The sequence below is a fragment of the Sinohyriopsis cumingii genome, chromosome 19 (genome assembly GCF_028554795.1).
Source record: "Sinohyriopsis cumingii isolate HCF-2022 chromosome 19, ASM2855479v2, whole genome shotgun sequence".
Classification (NCBI taxonomy): Eukaryota; Metazoa; Mollusca; class Bivalvia; order Unionida; family Unionidae; genus Sinohyriopsis; species Sinohyriopsis cumingii.
The window spans coordinates 49,447,063-49,466,003 of NC_142979.1; the positions used below are offsets into that span (position 1 = coordinate 49,447,063).

Here is an 18,941-nt window from a genome sequence, read left to right on the forward strand (position 1 = left end):
CAAAATGAAATAAATATTATATTCCATAGCACCTTTTTGATAATTGCAATTGAAAGACTTCATATTTTTCCCACATTATGATTTCAAACATTCAGTGACAGAACAGAAACATGTCAACATGCTGCTCCCTCACTGCTGAAATACGATGTACTTTGTGTAGAATGGGCACAGATAAATCCAGTCCATAATCATGAAATTTCACAGAATCAATAAAAATACCAAAATCGATTCATTCCAGATCAAATGGAAAAGTTGTTGCAGTGCACATTCATTGACAATATGACTCCAGATTTTAATTTTAAGTAGACCAAAATTGCCATTTTCTTTCGAAAGTTATGTCTAGCATGCAACTAAGTTCAGATTTATCTGGGCGAAGTTATGTGTGCATTAATAATATTGTTGTGTAATGATAAATCTGTGCTTGTGTATTTAGTTTGGAATATGGCATACATTCATTTACTTTGTTTCTTATGTATTTTTGTTACTGCATTTGTATGGGAAAGTATGAACTCGTTTTGTCGGATAGATATACTGCACTCCCAAGGTCATGCATTATATCCATTCGAAAAACTTGTTCATATTTTCCCATACAAATGCAGTAACCTATAAATATGAGTAGACTTGACTCTGTATTTTTATTATTTGTCCTCACATCATTTATATAGTTGGGCACAGAACCATTAGGGGCTCCAAGTAACTGAGTTGTTTAAAGCACTCACCATTATGGATCATTGCCATCTCAACTGTCTGCATGGGTTTAAGTCTCAGGTTTAGCCAATGTGGGTATGTGAGAAAGCTTGCTTGTAGCTTCTCATGGGTCGGTGATTCTTTCTGGGGTTTTCCTGGTTTCTTTTTCCACTATTGATACTGGCCGCCATGTATAGCCTATCTTGTTCTGAAAAACGGCATTAAATCCTATAACAACAACGGCAGAACCATTAGAAACTTCTAACACAAATTTAGCTTATCTTATTCCTAGAGAGTCATGATCTTCATAGTCATTTTCAACATTGTTGTCAAAGTTAATTATAATGGCTTGTTTTTTTAAGTCTTCTTGCTTAAACAATAGTAGGTAAATTATTTATTGCTAACACTGAGCATAAATATGGAGATCTGAATCAGCGAGCTAAATAGAACTTTTTGTTCCTTGGTGTGAACAAAGCCAGTAGCTTGATGTTTTAAAGTACTGGTACATTGCTTGTAGAGGCTGCAGTTTCATTTAAAAGAAAATGGCATCACACCATTGTGCCAGCTGCATAAACTGATAAGTTACAACCCCCCTGATTTATCAGTCAGTTATCCAAGAACAAACTCAAATCATGCACTTGTAAGTAGTGTTTGACTGTTGATTTGTTTATTTAATGGAATAGATATAAGTGCAGATTGACCTAAAAACATCTACCCTTAGGCCAGTTGACACAAAGGGGATTATCACCACAGATGACAAAGTGTCATTTCAGATGATCAACCTAGAAACATCTGCCCTCAGGCTAATTAACACAAAGTGGATTATCACCAAACATGACAAAGTATCATTTAAGATGGATTAAATTAAAATGGACTTCGAGAGAGTGGGACTGATCTGCTGATTGTTTATTCAGCAGCTAGCTAATTAGTAATAACCATGTGCTGAAGTGTTTTGTTTGCACACAGGGGTGGTGAACAGCATTTGTCATCATTAGATTAAAAAATGCATTGAAATGTTTTATTAATGAAACTATTAATGTTAAGATCGGACATGATAATTGTATTCATATTAATCTGTCTATTCAGTATGGAACAGTGTCTGTCAGTAGATAATACATTGTCTTGGTAATCCCTACATTATGTTGGGTGTTTTTATGGACAGAAAGGTACTAATGTTATTCAGAAAATACCTGTTTTTAATGAACGTTTAAACTGTGATCACCATTTTATTTCTTTCATTTTTTTCATTTTGATGCTTTCACATTTCTCAGATGTTTCCTTATTTCTTGCATAACATTTTATTTGAGTTATCAATGTTATGAATATATTTAATTTGCGCTTTGTAAGGTAAATAACGACACAAACTGTGAGTGATCTTGAATTTGTTACTGACTCTGAATCAGGTCTTGACTAAAGCTTTCATGAAATTTTGCATGCAAATCAGATCTTAATATATTTCCATTTTTTCTTCCTCTTTCATAAAATTATAATGATATATATTTATATAAATGTCATTGGTATAAAATGAAATGAGTAAAGATTTACCATGGCTTGAAGTGGGAGATGGGTAGGCATACTGTGAGTAATATCAGTTTGGATTCATTGCAGTATTAAATTTATCTAGTATGACCATTAAAATCATAATCTTTTTTGTATTCGACACATAATCTTGAATTCATAGTATATATCATCAATAGACAGTGCATCAGGTATCATAACCTCTCCTGCCTCAAGGTCAAGGGTATAGCAAGGGAAACTATATACAGTAGGACCTCTTTCCATATACAGGTATAACTTTTGAAGCAGTCAGGATATTTTAGTCAAATTTAGCCTTTTATATATCTTGCCTTGACAGTGCCTGAAATATTCAGTCATACCCCAGACTGCTCCAGTGGCCTAGTGGTTAGAGTATCCACCTCAGATGAGGGAGGTCGTGGGTTCGATCCCCAGCCAAGTCATACCAAAGACTTACAAAAATGGCACTAACAGCTGCCTTACTTGGCGCTCAGCATTATTGGGCTAGTGTTAATGACTAGGCGGCCTGGTGTCAGGATAATGTGACTGGGTGGAACATCATGCTACGTGTCGGCGACATGATGCCCCAGTGCTAGGCATCACTATAAACTGTCACACTGCAGACATCGTAGCAGTATGACTGAAAAATTGTTAAAGCTACGTTAAAAATCCAAATCACACACACACACACACACACAGAGTCATATCCCTTGCTTTACGGTCAAGGTTACAGCAAGGGATAATGCAAGGCAGTGTCCTGTTTCCTTGTCCAGGCTGTCACTTTACAACCCCAACAGGTACTTTGATAATACTTTACCCATAGCTGCACATTATCATGCAGTAGTCATGTCCCTAGCTCAAAGGTCAAGGTCATTAATAGATAGATGGACATGTGCCATTTGCAGTATCATTGTTTACAACTGATACATATCTGTGATGTTGTTGTTGTTGTGGGGTTTAACGCCATTTTTCAGCACAAGATAGGCTATACATGGTGGCCAGTATTAATGGTGGAGGAAGAACCCGGGAAAACCCCGGAAAGAACCACCGACCCTCGAGAAGCTACTGGCAAGCTTTCTCACATACCCACATTGGCTGAATCTTAGACTCGAACCGCCGCAGACAGAGGTGAGATGGCAGTGATCCGTAATGAAGAGCGCTTTAGACCACTCGGCCACTATCTGTGATATAATATGGCTGGTGATAGTAAATAAATAAAGAAACCTTCAATATTTTTCATTTTGGGGGGTAACCACTAAGCTGAATTTGAAGAAACTTTGACAGAAAACATCCTGCTGACTTGGCCAGGTGAGTGATCTTGGGCCTCTGTTGAGAACAAAGATAGGAGAATGCTTTACATTGGATCTGAGGGAGTCGTTTGAAGAATGCAAAGTATTCATATTATTGATGTTTTAGTTATTGAAATTTTCACCTGTATGCCTGAAAAAAAAGGTTTTCTTAGTGGTTTACAAGCTTGTGACAAGCTGTCTCAATTCAGCAGATGGGGACTCGGGGTATGAAAGAATACAGGGCGAGGTCTTTTCACTCATTTGTGGATAGTGTTGCATAGCACTGAATTGTGTATTTGTTTAAGTTTTAGATCAGTTAACATTGCGTGAAAACTTGGTTTTGGAGGGAGGTGTTTCATTTAAAATTAATAGGTATAAGGTGATGTATGATCCAAGGAAAACAATGAGGTTTGCAAAGTTAAAATGTTTGCTTAAAGGCTTCATAAAGAACTGAAAGTGTTTAGGTTCTTGATTGAGTTCAAAATTGTCCAAGTTGCAGCAAATATTTGAATTTACTCTACTGTGAAATTGTTTGCCATTATTATTGATTTTCATAGCTTCTATAAACATGAAAATGTAACTTTTTGATGGACCATAAAAATTTATACCACAACAGTAAATTCAGTCTTTCTTGGGAATAATGATCGTACACTTTATCATTTGTTTCTTGGTGATATTTGCATCACCATTTTACATTTCAGTCATCAGACAGGATGGACATCACTTGTGATCGAGTTCCTCTTTAAATATGCCGACAAGATGCGACTACAAGAAGAAATGGATAACAAGACAGATGGTTGTAATGAGAAATTGGAAAAAATGGATAACAGGATAGATGGCTGTGATGAGAAATTGTAAAGGTGGATAACAAAATAGATGACTGTAATGAGAAATTGTAGAAATGGATAACAAGACAGATGGCTGTAATGAGAAATTAAAGAAATGGATACCAAGACATGTGGCTGTAATGAAAAATGGTAAAGAAAAGAGGAGCTGGAACTGTTTAAATAACTAACAGCCCACTACAAGTGTAACATCCATGCAGAAGAACAACTATGGAAGACCTGGCAAACAAGAGGAGACAAGACCAGAGTTACAGTGATATTACAGAATCACCTGTCTTCTATTCAACAGTTCTACAGTGTGATGTACAGGACCATTAAAGTCTAGAACCATTGGTGACAACATGTGATTCCATTTAATGAGACAACAAGCACCATTTTAAATAAGACTGATCCATTGTCCTGGTATGGTTCATACAGCACTGAAAAATCCTTGCATTTAAAAAAAAAAATCTGATTTTAATTTTTGAAAATTGTGCGTTTGTCAGAGGATGAAAAACTTGAATTTTCTTAAAAACTTGTTGAATTTTTCTGACACAGAAACTTAATAAGATACAAATTTTTTAAAATAGTATTTTTTTAAACTTTTGATTTACATGTCCAAAAATAATATAAAAAAATTAAATGGAATAGAATTTTGTGGATCAAATAACCCAATGATAGTAGTAAAAAAAAATGGAATAGAATAGTTAACAGAATAAGATATAGAGAAAGTACAGTTTCTGTATGATAAAATATTCTTTAAAATTATTTATTTTCTTGAAACGAAACTTCAGGCTTCTACAGACAATGCATTGGGAATGACCTCAATGAGACCCTTGTTTTTAAGCCCAAATTGGAATCATGTCATAAGGTTCTGGTCTCTTGCAGTTTTGTACATTTTTGTAAAGGGTTCTGTTTTTATGTTATATTTTTTATATTCTTGTGTTAAACGGTAGGCAGATTTTGTCAAGGCATTTTCTATCTGTCCATTAACATTTTTGAAGTCATTTGAAGTCATTTTCTGTCTTTTCATTCATGAACATTTGTCAAGGTATTTTTCTATCTGTCCATTCATTAACACTTGTCAAGGCATTATCTGTCTGTCCATGTCCATTCATTAACATTTGCTTGTCCAGACCATAAACTTAAATCTCCATGGCTGAATCATGAATCAGATCCAAATCATAATTATGAGTTGTTTTTGACACATTCATGAGTAATTTAACCTTTGTTGCCTTAATAACCATTTGAAATTTAACAAGATTTACTCATTTTATATATTGTCAGTGGTATAAGCTATGTCTATGAATTGTACCACAGATGGCTACTTTAAAGTACTGTATAGATGCAAAAACACCTGCAGTGTTTATTATAAACTGTAAAAGTATCAAGTTAAAACATAAACTGAATATAACTACGTATTGTTTTCGTGTATTTGTGATCAAAGTGCATGCTTTTCATGTACTTGTGATCAAAGTGTATACTTTTCATGTACTTGTGATCAAAGTGTATGCTTTTCATGTACTTGTGATCAGAGTGTATACTTTTCATGTACTTGTGATCAAAGTGTATGCTTTTCATGTACTTGTGATCAAAGTGTATGCTTTTCATGTACTTGTGATCAAAGTGTATACTTTTCATGTACTTTTGCAGAAGACTTGTGTAATTACCTCCTTAAAATGTTAAAATTATTTTGTCATGTATAATAGAAAAGAACAGCCTGTGAATTATAGTTTTACACAATTTATATTAACCCTGGTAGTGCTTAATTGTTTTAACATTACATGCACCGACTTGCTGAATTGTTTGTAACTGCCTATGCTGTTGTTGTGACAGTTGATAGAGAGTTTTAATTAACATCAGTATTACTGCTTTATAACCAGTAATATTAAACAGAATTATGTGATATTTGTTCAGATAATACAGGGTTGTTACCTTGTTCTGTACATGTATTTTTCATTCAAATAAACTTTTTATAATTGCCATGGCAACCAAAATAATGAAATTAAAGAAAATTAGTGACTATATGTATAATTGTTTTTGGAATATTTTACTTTACAAATATACATTTTTTCCTCTCAAGTTACTTATCATTGGCCTAGTCATACCAAAGACATAAAAATGGTACTAACAACTGCCTTGCTTGGCACTCAGCATTAAGAGGTCAGTGTTAGGTCTGGTCAGCCTGGTGTCAGGATAATGTGACTGGGTGGGACATCATGCTACATGTCTGCAGCATGATGCCTCAGTGCTAGACATCACTATAAACTGCCACACTGCAGATATGACTGAAGAATTGTTAAAACTATGTTAAAAATGTAAATCACACACTCACACTTGTCATAACGTTACTTATTTCATTACCTCCAGGCTTAATACAAATAATCCATTGAACAAGAAACACCTTATAGTATTAAACAATCTTCATACAAATGAATTTTAAATTCTTTTTTGCACTAGAAGGAATTTGTGAAATGTGTCATGGTTGAAGTATTATGTGATACTTTCCAATCCTTATATCTATAACAATATCTTTAATTTTTTTTTATACCAACACCAGTGCTCTTGCAAATCAATTAATTATTGGTCGATTGGATCTATTTGTATTAAAAGAATTGTTGCATCAACCTTTCAGTTTTTTAACACATACCTACAGCAATAACTTTTTGATAGTGATAAATGATCCTGTGGCCTTGACATTTATGTTATCGAAGGAATAATGTTAGATACTTAACAGAAAAATAATAATAACATTGTTGAAACAATAACATATTTTATTGTGTAAAATGTTCAATATCGGTAGAGAAACATTTGACATGAGCAATAACCTATAAAACAACAGCAAGAAAAAACATTTGAAAGGAATTATTAACATAAATTATGATATACACATGAAAATACATTGCATATTTATTATGATTGTATTGACATGACAATCAGACTGATTTAATTTCTTACTAAACTTATCAATACCTTATTGCATTGTATTTCAGAAATGAAATTTCTGAAAATGGACAAAGAATGATAAACTAATTACATTGTTAAACAACATTAAAATTCCCTCTAAATGGGATCATCCTGTCATCCAAAGACAAATGTTAGTACAGACATCACCAATTTTTCTGACTGGATTATAACCAGGGATACCTGAAATAAACATTAGATAGTATTTTACAAAATATTAATAATATATACAACATAATATAAATTCTTCTTAGGAGTATGAATAGAACATTTACATATTCGTTCCCATTTTATGTAATGTTATTCTACTTGGTACAATGTTCTGAAATTAATTGACTGTTAACTGACTAAATATTTCGCCTGAATCAACATACTTTATAATTTAATTCAAATACATGTATTAGTTATCTAATATTTAAAAATGTGTAAAAATATGACTTGAACAACACAAGGTTCGTGATATGTTATACCTTAAATTTGTTTATATTACCTCTGGCAAGATAATCTGCATTATTGCAAAGATGAGAAAAGCTCATGTTGATGAGAAATCTATCCCTTGACTTGACAGAATGGAGAAATGTTGCTGACATCACTGGATATGTGCTCCAGTACTCCTGCATATAAAATATACATGCTAAATAAAGTTTGATATTATATTCCACTTAATCATCATACACATGACATACTTTGGTTACATGATAAAAGAATTTGGGAAAATGGTATTACATAAAATTAAGTTTGTTTTTACCTGTAAAAGATAAGCATGTCAAACAAAAACCACGTGTATATCTTGTATCATGATCAGTCCCATAGCAATAGTCAGGGCTATAAATGATTTAATTTCTTTTCCACTTGTATCACACCAGTGCCAAAATCTCCAAAATCTGGACTCTAGTTTCAAGAGCTCACGATTCTGCTGCAAGAACTCATTATCATGTCTGAAATAATGTTGAACAATTGTTGATTGAAAGAGGCACACCTAGATACTAATTAAGATATGTCACATGACAAACGTAGAAAAATGTCATTATATTGACACTGGTAATTATTTTAAATGAATCAAATATCATTTTGTAACAAGTTTCTACCAAGATACGTGAATTTTTTTGTTTGTTTAGTCTTAACAGTAAACTTATATAGGTCTTGTATTTGATGAACTTATTTAGATGTGAAATTATATTAGTTTAAATATCTGACTTTGTTCACAAATAGATAGATATAATTTAACCACACCCCTGTCACCAACATTTATAGATGCTGTTATTGATGAAACAAAACTTCATTTTGAACAATATTTATATGTGACTCGATTAAATGTATAATAGTTAATTAATTCCTGAATATTGAAAGTAAGTTATTATGCAGGCCAGTTTCCCACTCCCCTAAAATATAATTTTCTGTCAACAACATCCTCATCATCTACCTCACAAACATCTGCCTCATCAAACCCTTTGAATTCACTCTCAATATCCTCCTCACACACCAACTTGCACAATAAATCTTCCTAATCACCTAACACAACCATCATATTGTTTATATCGATGTCTGTTATCAACCAAATTTTCCCAGCAAATTTGTTACTTTTATTCACTATTTTGTTAGGGTCAGCATCAATCACATGTAAGCAAGATAATTATTGGACCATCTTGTGTGGTATTCTGTATGTTTTTAGCACATGCTTGATGATTGGTGGAGATTCAGCATCCATTTAGGTCATTGTAAGAAACCATATTTTTATGGCTTCCGCATATGGAAGATGGTTATTGTGATCATATAAATATGGTTACTGCATAGAGATTCATCTAACATAATCCGTACATATATGACTTCTACACTACCAGGGTTAAGACCCAATTACATTTATCAGTATCTGTTTGATCCATTTATTATGTATTTCTTTTCTGTTTCGCACATTTTGGAAATATTCATGCAATTACAGCATGCATAACTTTGGTCATTAATATTTCATTATGTATAGTATTAATGTAATTATAATTTTGAATAATCTCTGCTTCCAAAAAGTAATGCATTCAAAACCTTTTGACATGGCGATAGAAAATTATCGAGTATTCATGCAAAGATGAGGAATAATTGTAGCTCCCTATGTGAGTGTCTCTAAAGAGTATTTTTAAGTTGTGTATATGGAGAAGATGCCAGAACTGATGAATATTATTTCTTTTTATCTTGCATGTACCATATTTACCGTATATGTTGGGACATGGTATCTGTTGGGACACCATAAATTAATATGGTATATAATCAAAAATGAGTATTAATACTTAAAGATATTGAATTTATGTATTATTAAGAGGAAAGCCCTGACTAAACTAAGTAGGAAAATCAGAACATTTCAAAACAACCAGATGGTAAACCTTTCCAAGGATGTTACACAAACATGAGTGCAGAAATGCATTAAAACTAGGAAATGGTTTAATCCCAGTAATGCATGAATCTTTTCCTGGTTTTACATCCTTTTCTTTTCTGCCTTCTTTCATTTTCTTTTCTTCTATCTCCGTTCAGTACCAATATAAAATATTTTATTTATGAAATCAGTTCTGTGTATATGCCAGCCATTGTAACTGTTTCATTTTAGAATGTATTATCTTTAGGCAAAAAAATAAAAAATTGCTACAGCTTTTCAGCAAATCTTGTTTACAGTAAAAATTGTCTAACCAAGCAAATTAATATCTGAAATTGTAATCCATAGTCAGATTTTGCATTTTGTCACATTTACCATCGTAGGGCAATTAGCACGTGTGTGAGATTTCAAAAGCATTCCATCATGTTTGTTGGACCTAACTGCAGCTGTTTAAAAGCTAATAATGATGTGAGCCATTCTGTTTTTCCTTCATAATCATTGCATGTATACATGGTATTTTATCATTGCAGAGTGTTTATCTCTTAATCTTTGCATGTATACGTGGTATTTTATCAATCCAGTGTGTTTATCTCTTAATCTTTGTATGTATATATGGTATTATATCATTGCAGTGTTTACATCTTAATCTTTGTATGTATGCATGGTATTTTATCATTGCAGTGTGTTTATCTCTTAATCTTTGTATGTATACATGGTATTATATCATTGCAGTGTTTATATCTTAATCTTTGTATGTATGCATGGTATTTTATCATTGCAGTGTGTTTATCTCTTAATCTTTGTATGTATACATGGTATTATATCATTGCAGTGTGTTTATCTCTTAATCTTTGTATGTATACATGGTATTATATCATTGCAGTGTTTATATCTTAATCTTTGTATGTATGCATGGTATTTTATCATTGCAGTGTGTTTATCTCGTAATCTTTGTATGTATACATGGTATTTTATCATTGCAGAGTGTTTATATCTTAATATTTGTATGTACACATGGTATTTTATCATTTCCCAGTGTCTATTGCTAGGACCTAGGGGCTTAAACTATGTAACAAGAAAGAGCATCAACCAACAGGTTTTGTGTAATTCAAAATATGTTTTGTTTTCCCTAAAATACAAAGTGAAAGAATTAAAAATAACTTACATTGGTTAATGAATTCCTTACATTCCTAAAAAATTCTATCAATTCCAAGTAATCCAAAGGTATTCCAAATGAAAATGATAATGTTCTTACATGCTAACACCACAGAAGATTCACTGTTTTAAAACCAGATGTCCTGTAATTGAATTCAAGGTAAATCCAAAAGATATAAATCCAAAATGTCCTTGAATGTTTCATGGCAGATCTAAGGGATATTAATAAATCCAGGTCTTCAAATAGACGTTATGGCACTGTAGTACCAAAGAATGATAATAAATTAAATACATCAAGCCTCAGTACTCTTTCAAGACCAATATCAACTTTAAGAAAGAGTGATTCTGCATTCTAAATCAGTTATATAGAAAGATAAATTAAGCTTATAATGCTGAAGAGAAACTACAATACCAGGATTTTGAAATCATTGTTATTTCAAAATACTAATTTGCAGTAAACAAAATCAGCTGTTCCAGCTCTAGCAAATTTTGAACCAGGTCAGTATGACCTCTTAGTAGCAAGAATGTCCTTGTTGGATCATGTTATATTTACTGAATTGTTCCAGAGCGGCGACTTTGGAATTTATTAATGAAATAGTACTACATATACCTTATGTGACTCATTATTGAAGTACAACCCATTCATAGGACTGCCTTGGATGTAATAGGTTGCGACTTCGATTCCCAGCCGAGTCATACCAAAGACTTGTAAAAATGGTACTAGCAGCTGCCTCGCTTGGAACTCGGCATTGAGTTTAGTGTTAGGACTGGTCAGCCTGGTGTCAGGATAAAGTGACTGGGTGGGACATGATGCTACATGTCTGCAGCATAATGCCCCATTGCTAGACATCACTATAAACTGTCACACTGCAGATATCATAGCGAGATGACTGAAATGATTTTAAAAGTTATATTTAAAAAAAAAAAAAACATTCATAGACCATTAGTGATAACAAAATGTCATTCACTAAATTACCCTTGCTAAAATTATTTTGAAAATGATATACATAATATAGATACACATAACATGATATCTCTTTGTATGTATGCATGGTATTTTATCAATGCCCAGTTTCTATATCTTAGTCATTGTAGGTATACATGGTATTTTATCATTTGCCCATGTTTTATATCTTAATTCTTGTATGTATACATGGTATTTTATCATTGTCAAGTGTTTTTTAAAAATATATGTCAAGGTACCTTGATAGCACAGAGTTCATATTAAAATGAAAAGAAATTTCTATATTGCATCTATGGGCGAGTATCCCACTTTAAAAGTGCCTTCCCTGGGTCCCATATATGTTTTACAGGAAATGCCCTTAGCTTTTGTATGCATACATGGTATTTTATCATTGCCAAGCGTTATTTATTGTTTTTGTATGCATACATTGTATTTTATCATTGCCAAGTGTTATTCATAGTTTTTGTATGTGTACATGGTATTTTATCATTGCCAAGTGTTATTCATACTTTTTGTATGTGTAAATGGTATTTTGTCATTACCAAGTGTTTTATCTTAGCTTTTGTATGCATTCATGGTATTTTATCATTGCCAAGTGTTATCATTGTTTTTGTATGCATACATTGTATTTTATCATTGCCAAGTGTTAGGACATACTTTTTGAATGTGTAAATGGTATTTTGTCATTACCAAGTGTTCTATCATAGCTTTTGTATGCATTCATGGTATTTTATCATTGCCAAGTGTTATTCATAGTTTTTATATGCATACATGGTATTTTATCATTACCAAGTGTTAGGACATACTTTTTATCTGTACATGGTTTTTTGTCATTACCAAGTACTCTATCATAGCTTTTGTATGCATACATTGTATTTTATCATTGCCAAGTGTTATTCATAGTTTTTGTCTGTATACATGGTATTTTATCATTGCCAAGTGTTAGGACATACTTTTTGTATGTGTACATGGTTTTTTGTCATTACCAAGTGTTCTATCATAGCTTTTATATGCATTCATGGTATTTTATCATTGCCAAGTGTTATGTCATGTTTTTGTATGCATACATGGTGTTTTATCATTGCCAAGTGTTATGTCATGTTTTTGTATGCATACATTGTATTTTATTGTTGCCCTGTGTCTATATCTTAGCCATGGTTCCGTTTCCAAAACCTTCCCACAGTCATTTTTCCCTGGTACATTCAGAAGTCTGCAAAACAGTCTAAACTGATGCTCTATTGCAACAGTCTTGTCCTTTGTCCATTGAACTCAGCTTTCTTTGTACTGAAATGTATTGCAAATGGAAAATTGTCATAATTTTCATGCTATCTGTGGCAAATTAATGAAAGTCTCAACCTTAGAGAATATAAAATGAATTACTGGAGGAATACACACACTTACCAATGTTGTGTATTTTAGCTTCTGTATTTTGACAATGAATATTTTCAATTTTTTCCATATCCACAACCTTTTTATCTTCATCATCAGCATAATTATCATCTTTGTCATCTGTGCTGATCATTTTTTTCAAGGGACTCTAAAAATTAGGCATATATTTACTACTGTATCAATACTTTTCCCATTTATTGCTAACAATATATAATTTCATAGCTTTTGTATGTATTAATTTGGATCCATTTCAAAAGTGAGCAACATTATAATCCAGTGATATTCTTCCATTAAATCAAAAACTGTTTAAAACTAGATAATATGCAGACGTCTTTCAATTGTTTGAGTAGCCACATGTGGTTAGAAAATTCATCTCGAATGCAAGTGGTTGCAGGTTTGAACCCAGACGGAGTCATACCAAAGACTTATAAAAATGGTGCATATAAGTAGCTGCCCAGCTTGGCGCTCAGCATTTTGAATTAGTGTTTGGAATAGTTGGCCTGGAGTCAGGATAGTGTGACTTGGTGGGACATGATGCTACATGTCTGCGGCATGATGCCTTAGTGCTAGACATCACTATAAACTGCCACACTTCAGACACTGTAACAATATGATTTAATTTATTTTAGAGTTAAATTAAAAATCCATATCACACACACACATGCACACACAACTCTCTTTCCTCAAAATTAAGAAATGTCCTCCTCTGACAGCTAACAACAGTTTTGCTGTTATGCAGCCAGTTATTGATTTCTCTATAAATCTCTGGATGTTGACAGAATGCCTCAGATGGTATGATGACCATTTGAGCTCAACTTCATTGGCATCTGTGAATATAAGAATTTCACTTAAAACCATTTCATTGCTGCTTGTCCTTGAGGTAAAAAAAAAAAATTCTTGAACATAGCACACATTTATTCTATTTATGCATAATCTTAAAATATTTTAGCAGACCGTTGCAGAATATTCAGAATCCAGAATTGAATGAGACAATATCATATTCAGTTTGCCCCAAACTTTGGACAATAGTGAACAATGGTGTTTATTGCCGTGATTATAATGCACAATACAGTTTTTCCATAAGCAAGGCATCATCAGTATGATTAACAAAATAACACGTGTAATTTTATGCGAATATTTTCTATGTTATATCCTCTGTCAAAGAGACAAACATTTACGTCAGAACTATGGTTGACTTTGCTTATAACTTTCCCAATACAGTGAAGAATTCCAGAAAAAATAGGAAAAAGGAAATAGAAACTCCCTTTGCCATTTTAACATTGCTCAAAAATGCTAATTCTTTACACACATCAATAATATCTTTTGCAGTCTTGCACAGCATGCATAGGAGGCATCAAGGAGATGATATAAGCCTAGTCTGACACAGAAATATTGCACACTACAAAAATACAGTTTAATAGATGTTATCAAATATGTATAATTTTGAAGCAATATCCCACAAATTGCACAAGGGCTTCTTGATCAATGGGTACTAATGGTTGCTCGTATTTGATTCCAGCATCCTGACATTACCTGGAAATGTCTGAAGGCTTTCCAACCCAACAAATAAAGACTGCAGATGTATGTTACATGCATCATGCAGTAAGTGGTCCACAGCTTTAAGAGAGTTTCAGCTTCTCTTGGGCTGAGCACGGATGAAGAGTTCTATCTGCTGTTGGAGTTGGCTGCTGGAATTTTTGCTTCTCTGTTCTCTGGAAAAATTCTTTTCTTATTGTCTCATCCGATGTAACAGCATTATTGGCAATATTTTGCAACCCGTCCTGGAGAGTTGTTGAAATCCATTGAGCAGCAGCAAAGCTGTTGGCACTTTTAGTCCCTGAACTAATTTCCTCTTTGTCTTAGCAAATGTGAGACCTTCAGTTGCAATCCATTCCAACTACATTTACCAGCAGCATCTTTCACAGCTAATTCTTCTCCTTTGCTTTGCTTTGTGTCTTCCAAAATATCAGTTTTGAAGAAATTTGAAAAGTAGTCTACTGTGATCAAGTAGTTGTGAGCTTCAAACAAGAAAAATATAAATTCAAATTTGGCTCATAGTCTGTCTGGTACTTCTTAATGGACTAAGGTTTCCTTCTGCTGGGAAGACTGATGTATTTGGCAGGTTGAGCATTCCTGAATGTATTCCATAATGTCTTCATTCATTCATGTCTAGTATAGGATTTCTCTGGTTTTTCTTAAACAGCCTTCAATTCCAGTGTGTGATGAATGTACTTTGTAGCATATCATATTGAAGTGCAGTTGGTACAACAACTGTCACTGCAAAACACACCACCATCCTGGATACTCATTTCGTCTCTGACATTGAAGTATGACATTTATCTGTGCTGATATCTTTATTTGTTTTTATGGCCATACCTTCAGAATTGCTTTTTGTAACTTTTTTTAAAATAATTTTATCTTGTGTAGTATATATCTATATATCTTTCAAGTGTTGCTTAGAGATAGGTAGACAGTGTAGCATGTTGACAGTTTTGACTTTCATTTCAAATTTGCTAATTCCCTCATCTACTATGTAAGCTGTGCTAAGCATGCCTGCCAACTGCATGTTTGCCTGGTCCCTAAGTTAAACATCATTTTTGGGTGTGAAGTACCTTAACTTGCATTGTAATCTTGGACAGGAACTTGCTTTAATGTAGTTTACAAAGCCAAGGAATCTTCCGACTCAGCTAACATCAGTCAGATTCTGCAATTCTTGGACAGCTTTCATCTCCTCTGAGTCGGGCTTAAACCCTTGTGCTGTAAGTAACAAAGTTTACTTCTCTTTTGTCTTAGCCAATGTGAGAGTTTCAATTGCAACCTTTCCCAACTCCCCTCTGAGAGTTGTTGAACTCCATTTATAAGCAGCATTTTTGACAGATACCTCTTGTCTCCTAACAAATTCTTGTTTGCTTTCATCCAAATTGAGAGCTTCAAAGGCAGTCTTGGCAAAGCTGTCTCATTCTCTAGTTTTGCCTCCTTTTCCTGTCAGAATTTCTAGCATCACAACTCCCATACTGATCAGTCAGAGGATGCAATATCAGGGTCTATACTCTCTTTCATGGCCTCTAAAACTAATTTCACATTGAAGTTTTCATCAAGCAATATTTTGTGGGAGGAAAGATCTAGAACAAAAATAGGTCACCTCATTGAGGGTACAGGTTTATGATGATACTTCATGACTTGAACAATCTAATAAATACAGAATGTCCAAATGGAGGACACAACACCTTCCCTTTATTTTCACAGTCAATGTTCTGATGCAGGCCTTCATTTTTCTTGGATGGTAATGTTAGGTAAGAAACTCTTTCTTATGCTGTATGTATGGAGCATTCAGCATTGCAATTATGGAGTAGATGAAGGGGTGGGGAATTGTTCCATCATAATTTATCATGTCATATGACTTCTGACAGGATTCATCTGTGAGATCCATATCTTTGACCCCATCTATTCTTCACAATAATAACTCAAAACTGACTGTTGGCAAACTGTTTTTCATTATGAACTCCCTCTGTTGTCATTGATTGGCTGATAGTTGATACCAGCATAGTAGGCATGTTTGCTCAACTGCCTTGCATAATAAGCTTGGTTGGAAACCATTATTTGTATTAACATCATTTAATTAGGTTAAACACCTATTAAAATAGCATACCTGAAAGAACATATCGGTGTATTTTCTCACATATTGATCCAGCTTGCAGAGCATGAGCACAGCATTCTCTGTATGAAATTGCCATCTACGATGTGGAAAAGGTAGGGGTTCTTTTCACTTTTTTGTATGACCAGTGTACACTTTGTTCCATCTTCGTTTTAATGATGAATTAATACGTGACTAAAAGAAACACTTGATTATTGTCACATGGCTGACAAACAAGAGGGTGAGCTACCCTTATACACCCTTACCCTTAAGCAGAAACCCCAAAAAATATTATTTTGACTAGAACTTTTCATTGTTGTGTTGTCCTTTGCTTTAGGTATAAACATTATTAATAAAATTGATACTTTAATTTGAGTCCTTCACAGGACTCCATGTTGGTAAGAATCCTATATGAATAAAAACGTGCAGCTTATTTACATACAAAATCTTTAAATTTGACTGGACAATTCACCATTCTGCCTGACCTTAAAACACTTGGCTTTGACTGACACTGATGACGTCTCTTTGATGATATCACTGGGTTATGTGTTGATTTCTCGTCCATGAACGATTTGTACCCTGGTTCATTTGATATATCCTGTTACACATTTTTATCCTGGCTGTCTATCAATGGTTGTGTGATCTGTTCCTACAAAAGGTTCTGCCATCTTCTTGCAAGACTTAATATGAACAAATATTTGTTTTGTCCGTAACTGTTGCTTGCTTCAGTTACTTGTAGCATGTCATATTGAAGTGCAATTGGTACTACAACTCTGTCACTGTGAAACACACCACCATCCTGTACACTCATTTCATCTCTGACATTGAAGTATGACATTTATCTGTACTGATATCTTTGTTTTTCTGGCCATACCTTCAGAATTGCTTTTTGTAACTTTTTTAAAAATAATTTTATCACGTGTAGTATGTATCTATATATCTTTCAAGTGTTGCTTAAAGATAGTTAGACAGTGTAGCATGTTGACAGTTTTGACTTCCATTTCAAATTTGCTAATTCCCTCATCTACCATGTCAGCTCTGCTAAGCATGTCTGCCAACTGCATGTTTGCCTGGTCCCTAAGTCAAACATATCACTTCTGAGTGAGATGTACCGTGACTTGCATTGTAATCTTGGACAGGAACTTGCTTTAATGTAGTTCACAAAACCAAGGAATCTTCCAACTCCGCTAACATCAGTCAGATTCTTCAGTTCTTGGACAGCTTTCATCTCCACAAAGTCAGGCTTCAACCCTTGTGCTGTAAGTAACAAAGTTTACTTCTCTTTTGTCTTAGCCAATGTGAGAGCTTCAGTTGCAACCTTTCCCAACTCATCTCTAAGAGTTGTTGAACTCCATTTAGCAGCAGCATTTTTGACAGATACCTCTTGTCTCCCAACAAATTCTCGTTTGCTTTCATCCGATTTGAGAGCTTCAAAGGCAGTCTTGGCAAAGCTGTTTCATTCTCTAGTTTTGCCTCCTTTTACTGTCAGAATTTCTAGCATCACAACTGCCAGACTGATCAAGCAGAGGGTGCAATGTCAGGGTCTATTCTCTCTCTCTCTCTCTCTCTCTCTCATGGCCTCTAGAACTATTTTCACATTGATGTTCTCATCATGCAATATTTTGTGGGAGGAAGGATCTAGAAGGAAAGGTCACCTCACTGAGGTTACAGGTTTATGCTGATCCTTCACGAATTGCACAGTCTGATAAATACAGTATGTCCAAATGGAGGACACAACACCTTCCCTTTATTTTCACAGTCAATGTTCTGATGCAGGTCTTCATTTTTCATGAATGGAAACATTAGTTAAGAAATTCTTTCTTGTGCTGTATCTATGGAGCATTCAGCATTGCAATTATGGGGTAGATGAAGGGGTGAGGAATTGTTCCATCATAAAGTATCATGTCATATGACTTCTGACAGGATTCATCTGCAAGCTCGATTTCCTTGATTACAACTTGAGCCTCTCTGCTCTCCACAATGGTCACTTGAAACTGACCGACGGATAACTGCTTCTCTGTATGCAGTTCCTCTGATGTCTGTTGGCATTGATTGGCTGATAGTTGATACCAGCATTGTAGGCATGTTTGTTGAACTGCCTAGCACAATAGGCTTGGTAGGAAACCATTATTTGTATTAACATCAATTAGTTAGGTTAAAC

General features: G+C 33.9%; 1 protein-coding gene across 1 annotated transcript in view; it reads left to right on the forward strand.

Annotated features, from left to right (window-relative positions):
* Positions 1-12,840, forward strand: part of LOC149775674 (uncharacterized) — an 81,270-nt gene extending 68,430 nt beyond the window's left edge. Inside the window, exon 20 of the mRNA XM_089943509.1 lies at positions 4,193-12,840. Coding sequence (XP_089799635.1) covers positions 4,193-4,349 — 157 coding nt within the window. The 3' untranslated portion in view covers positions 4,350-12,840. The remainder of the gene's footprint in view (positions 1-4,192) is intronic.
* The last annotated feature ends 6,101 nt before the right edge of the window (positions 12,841-18,941 follow it).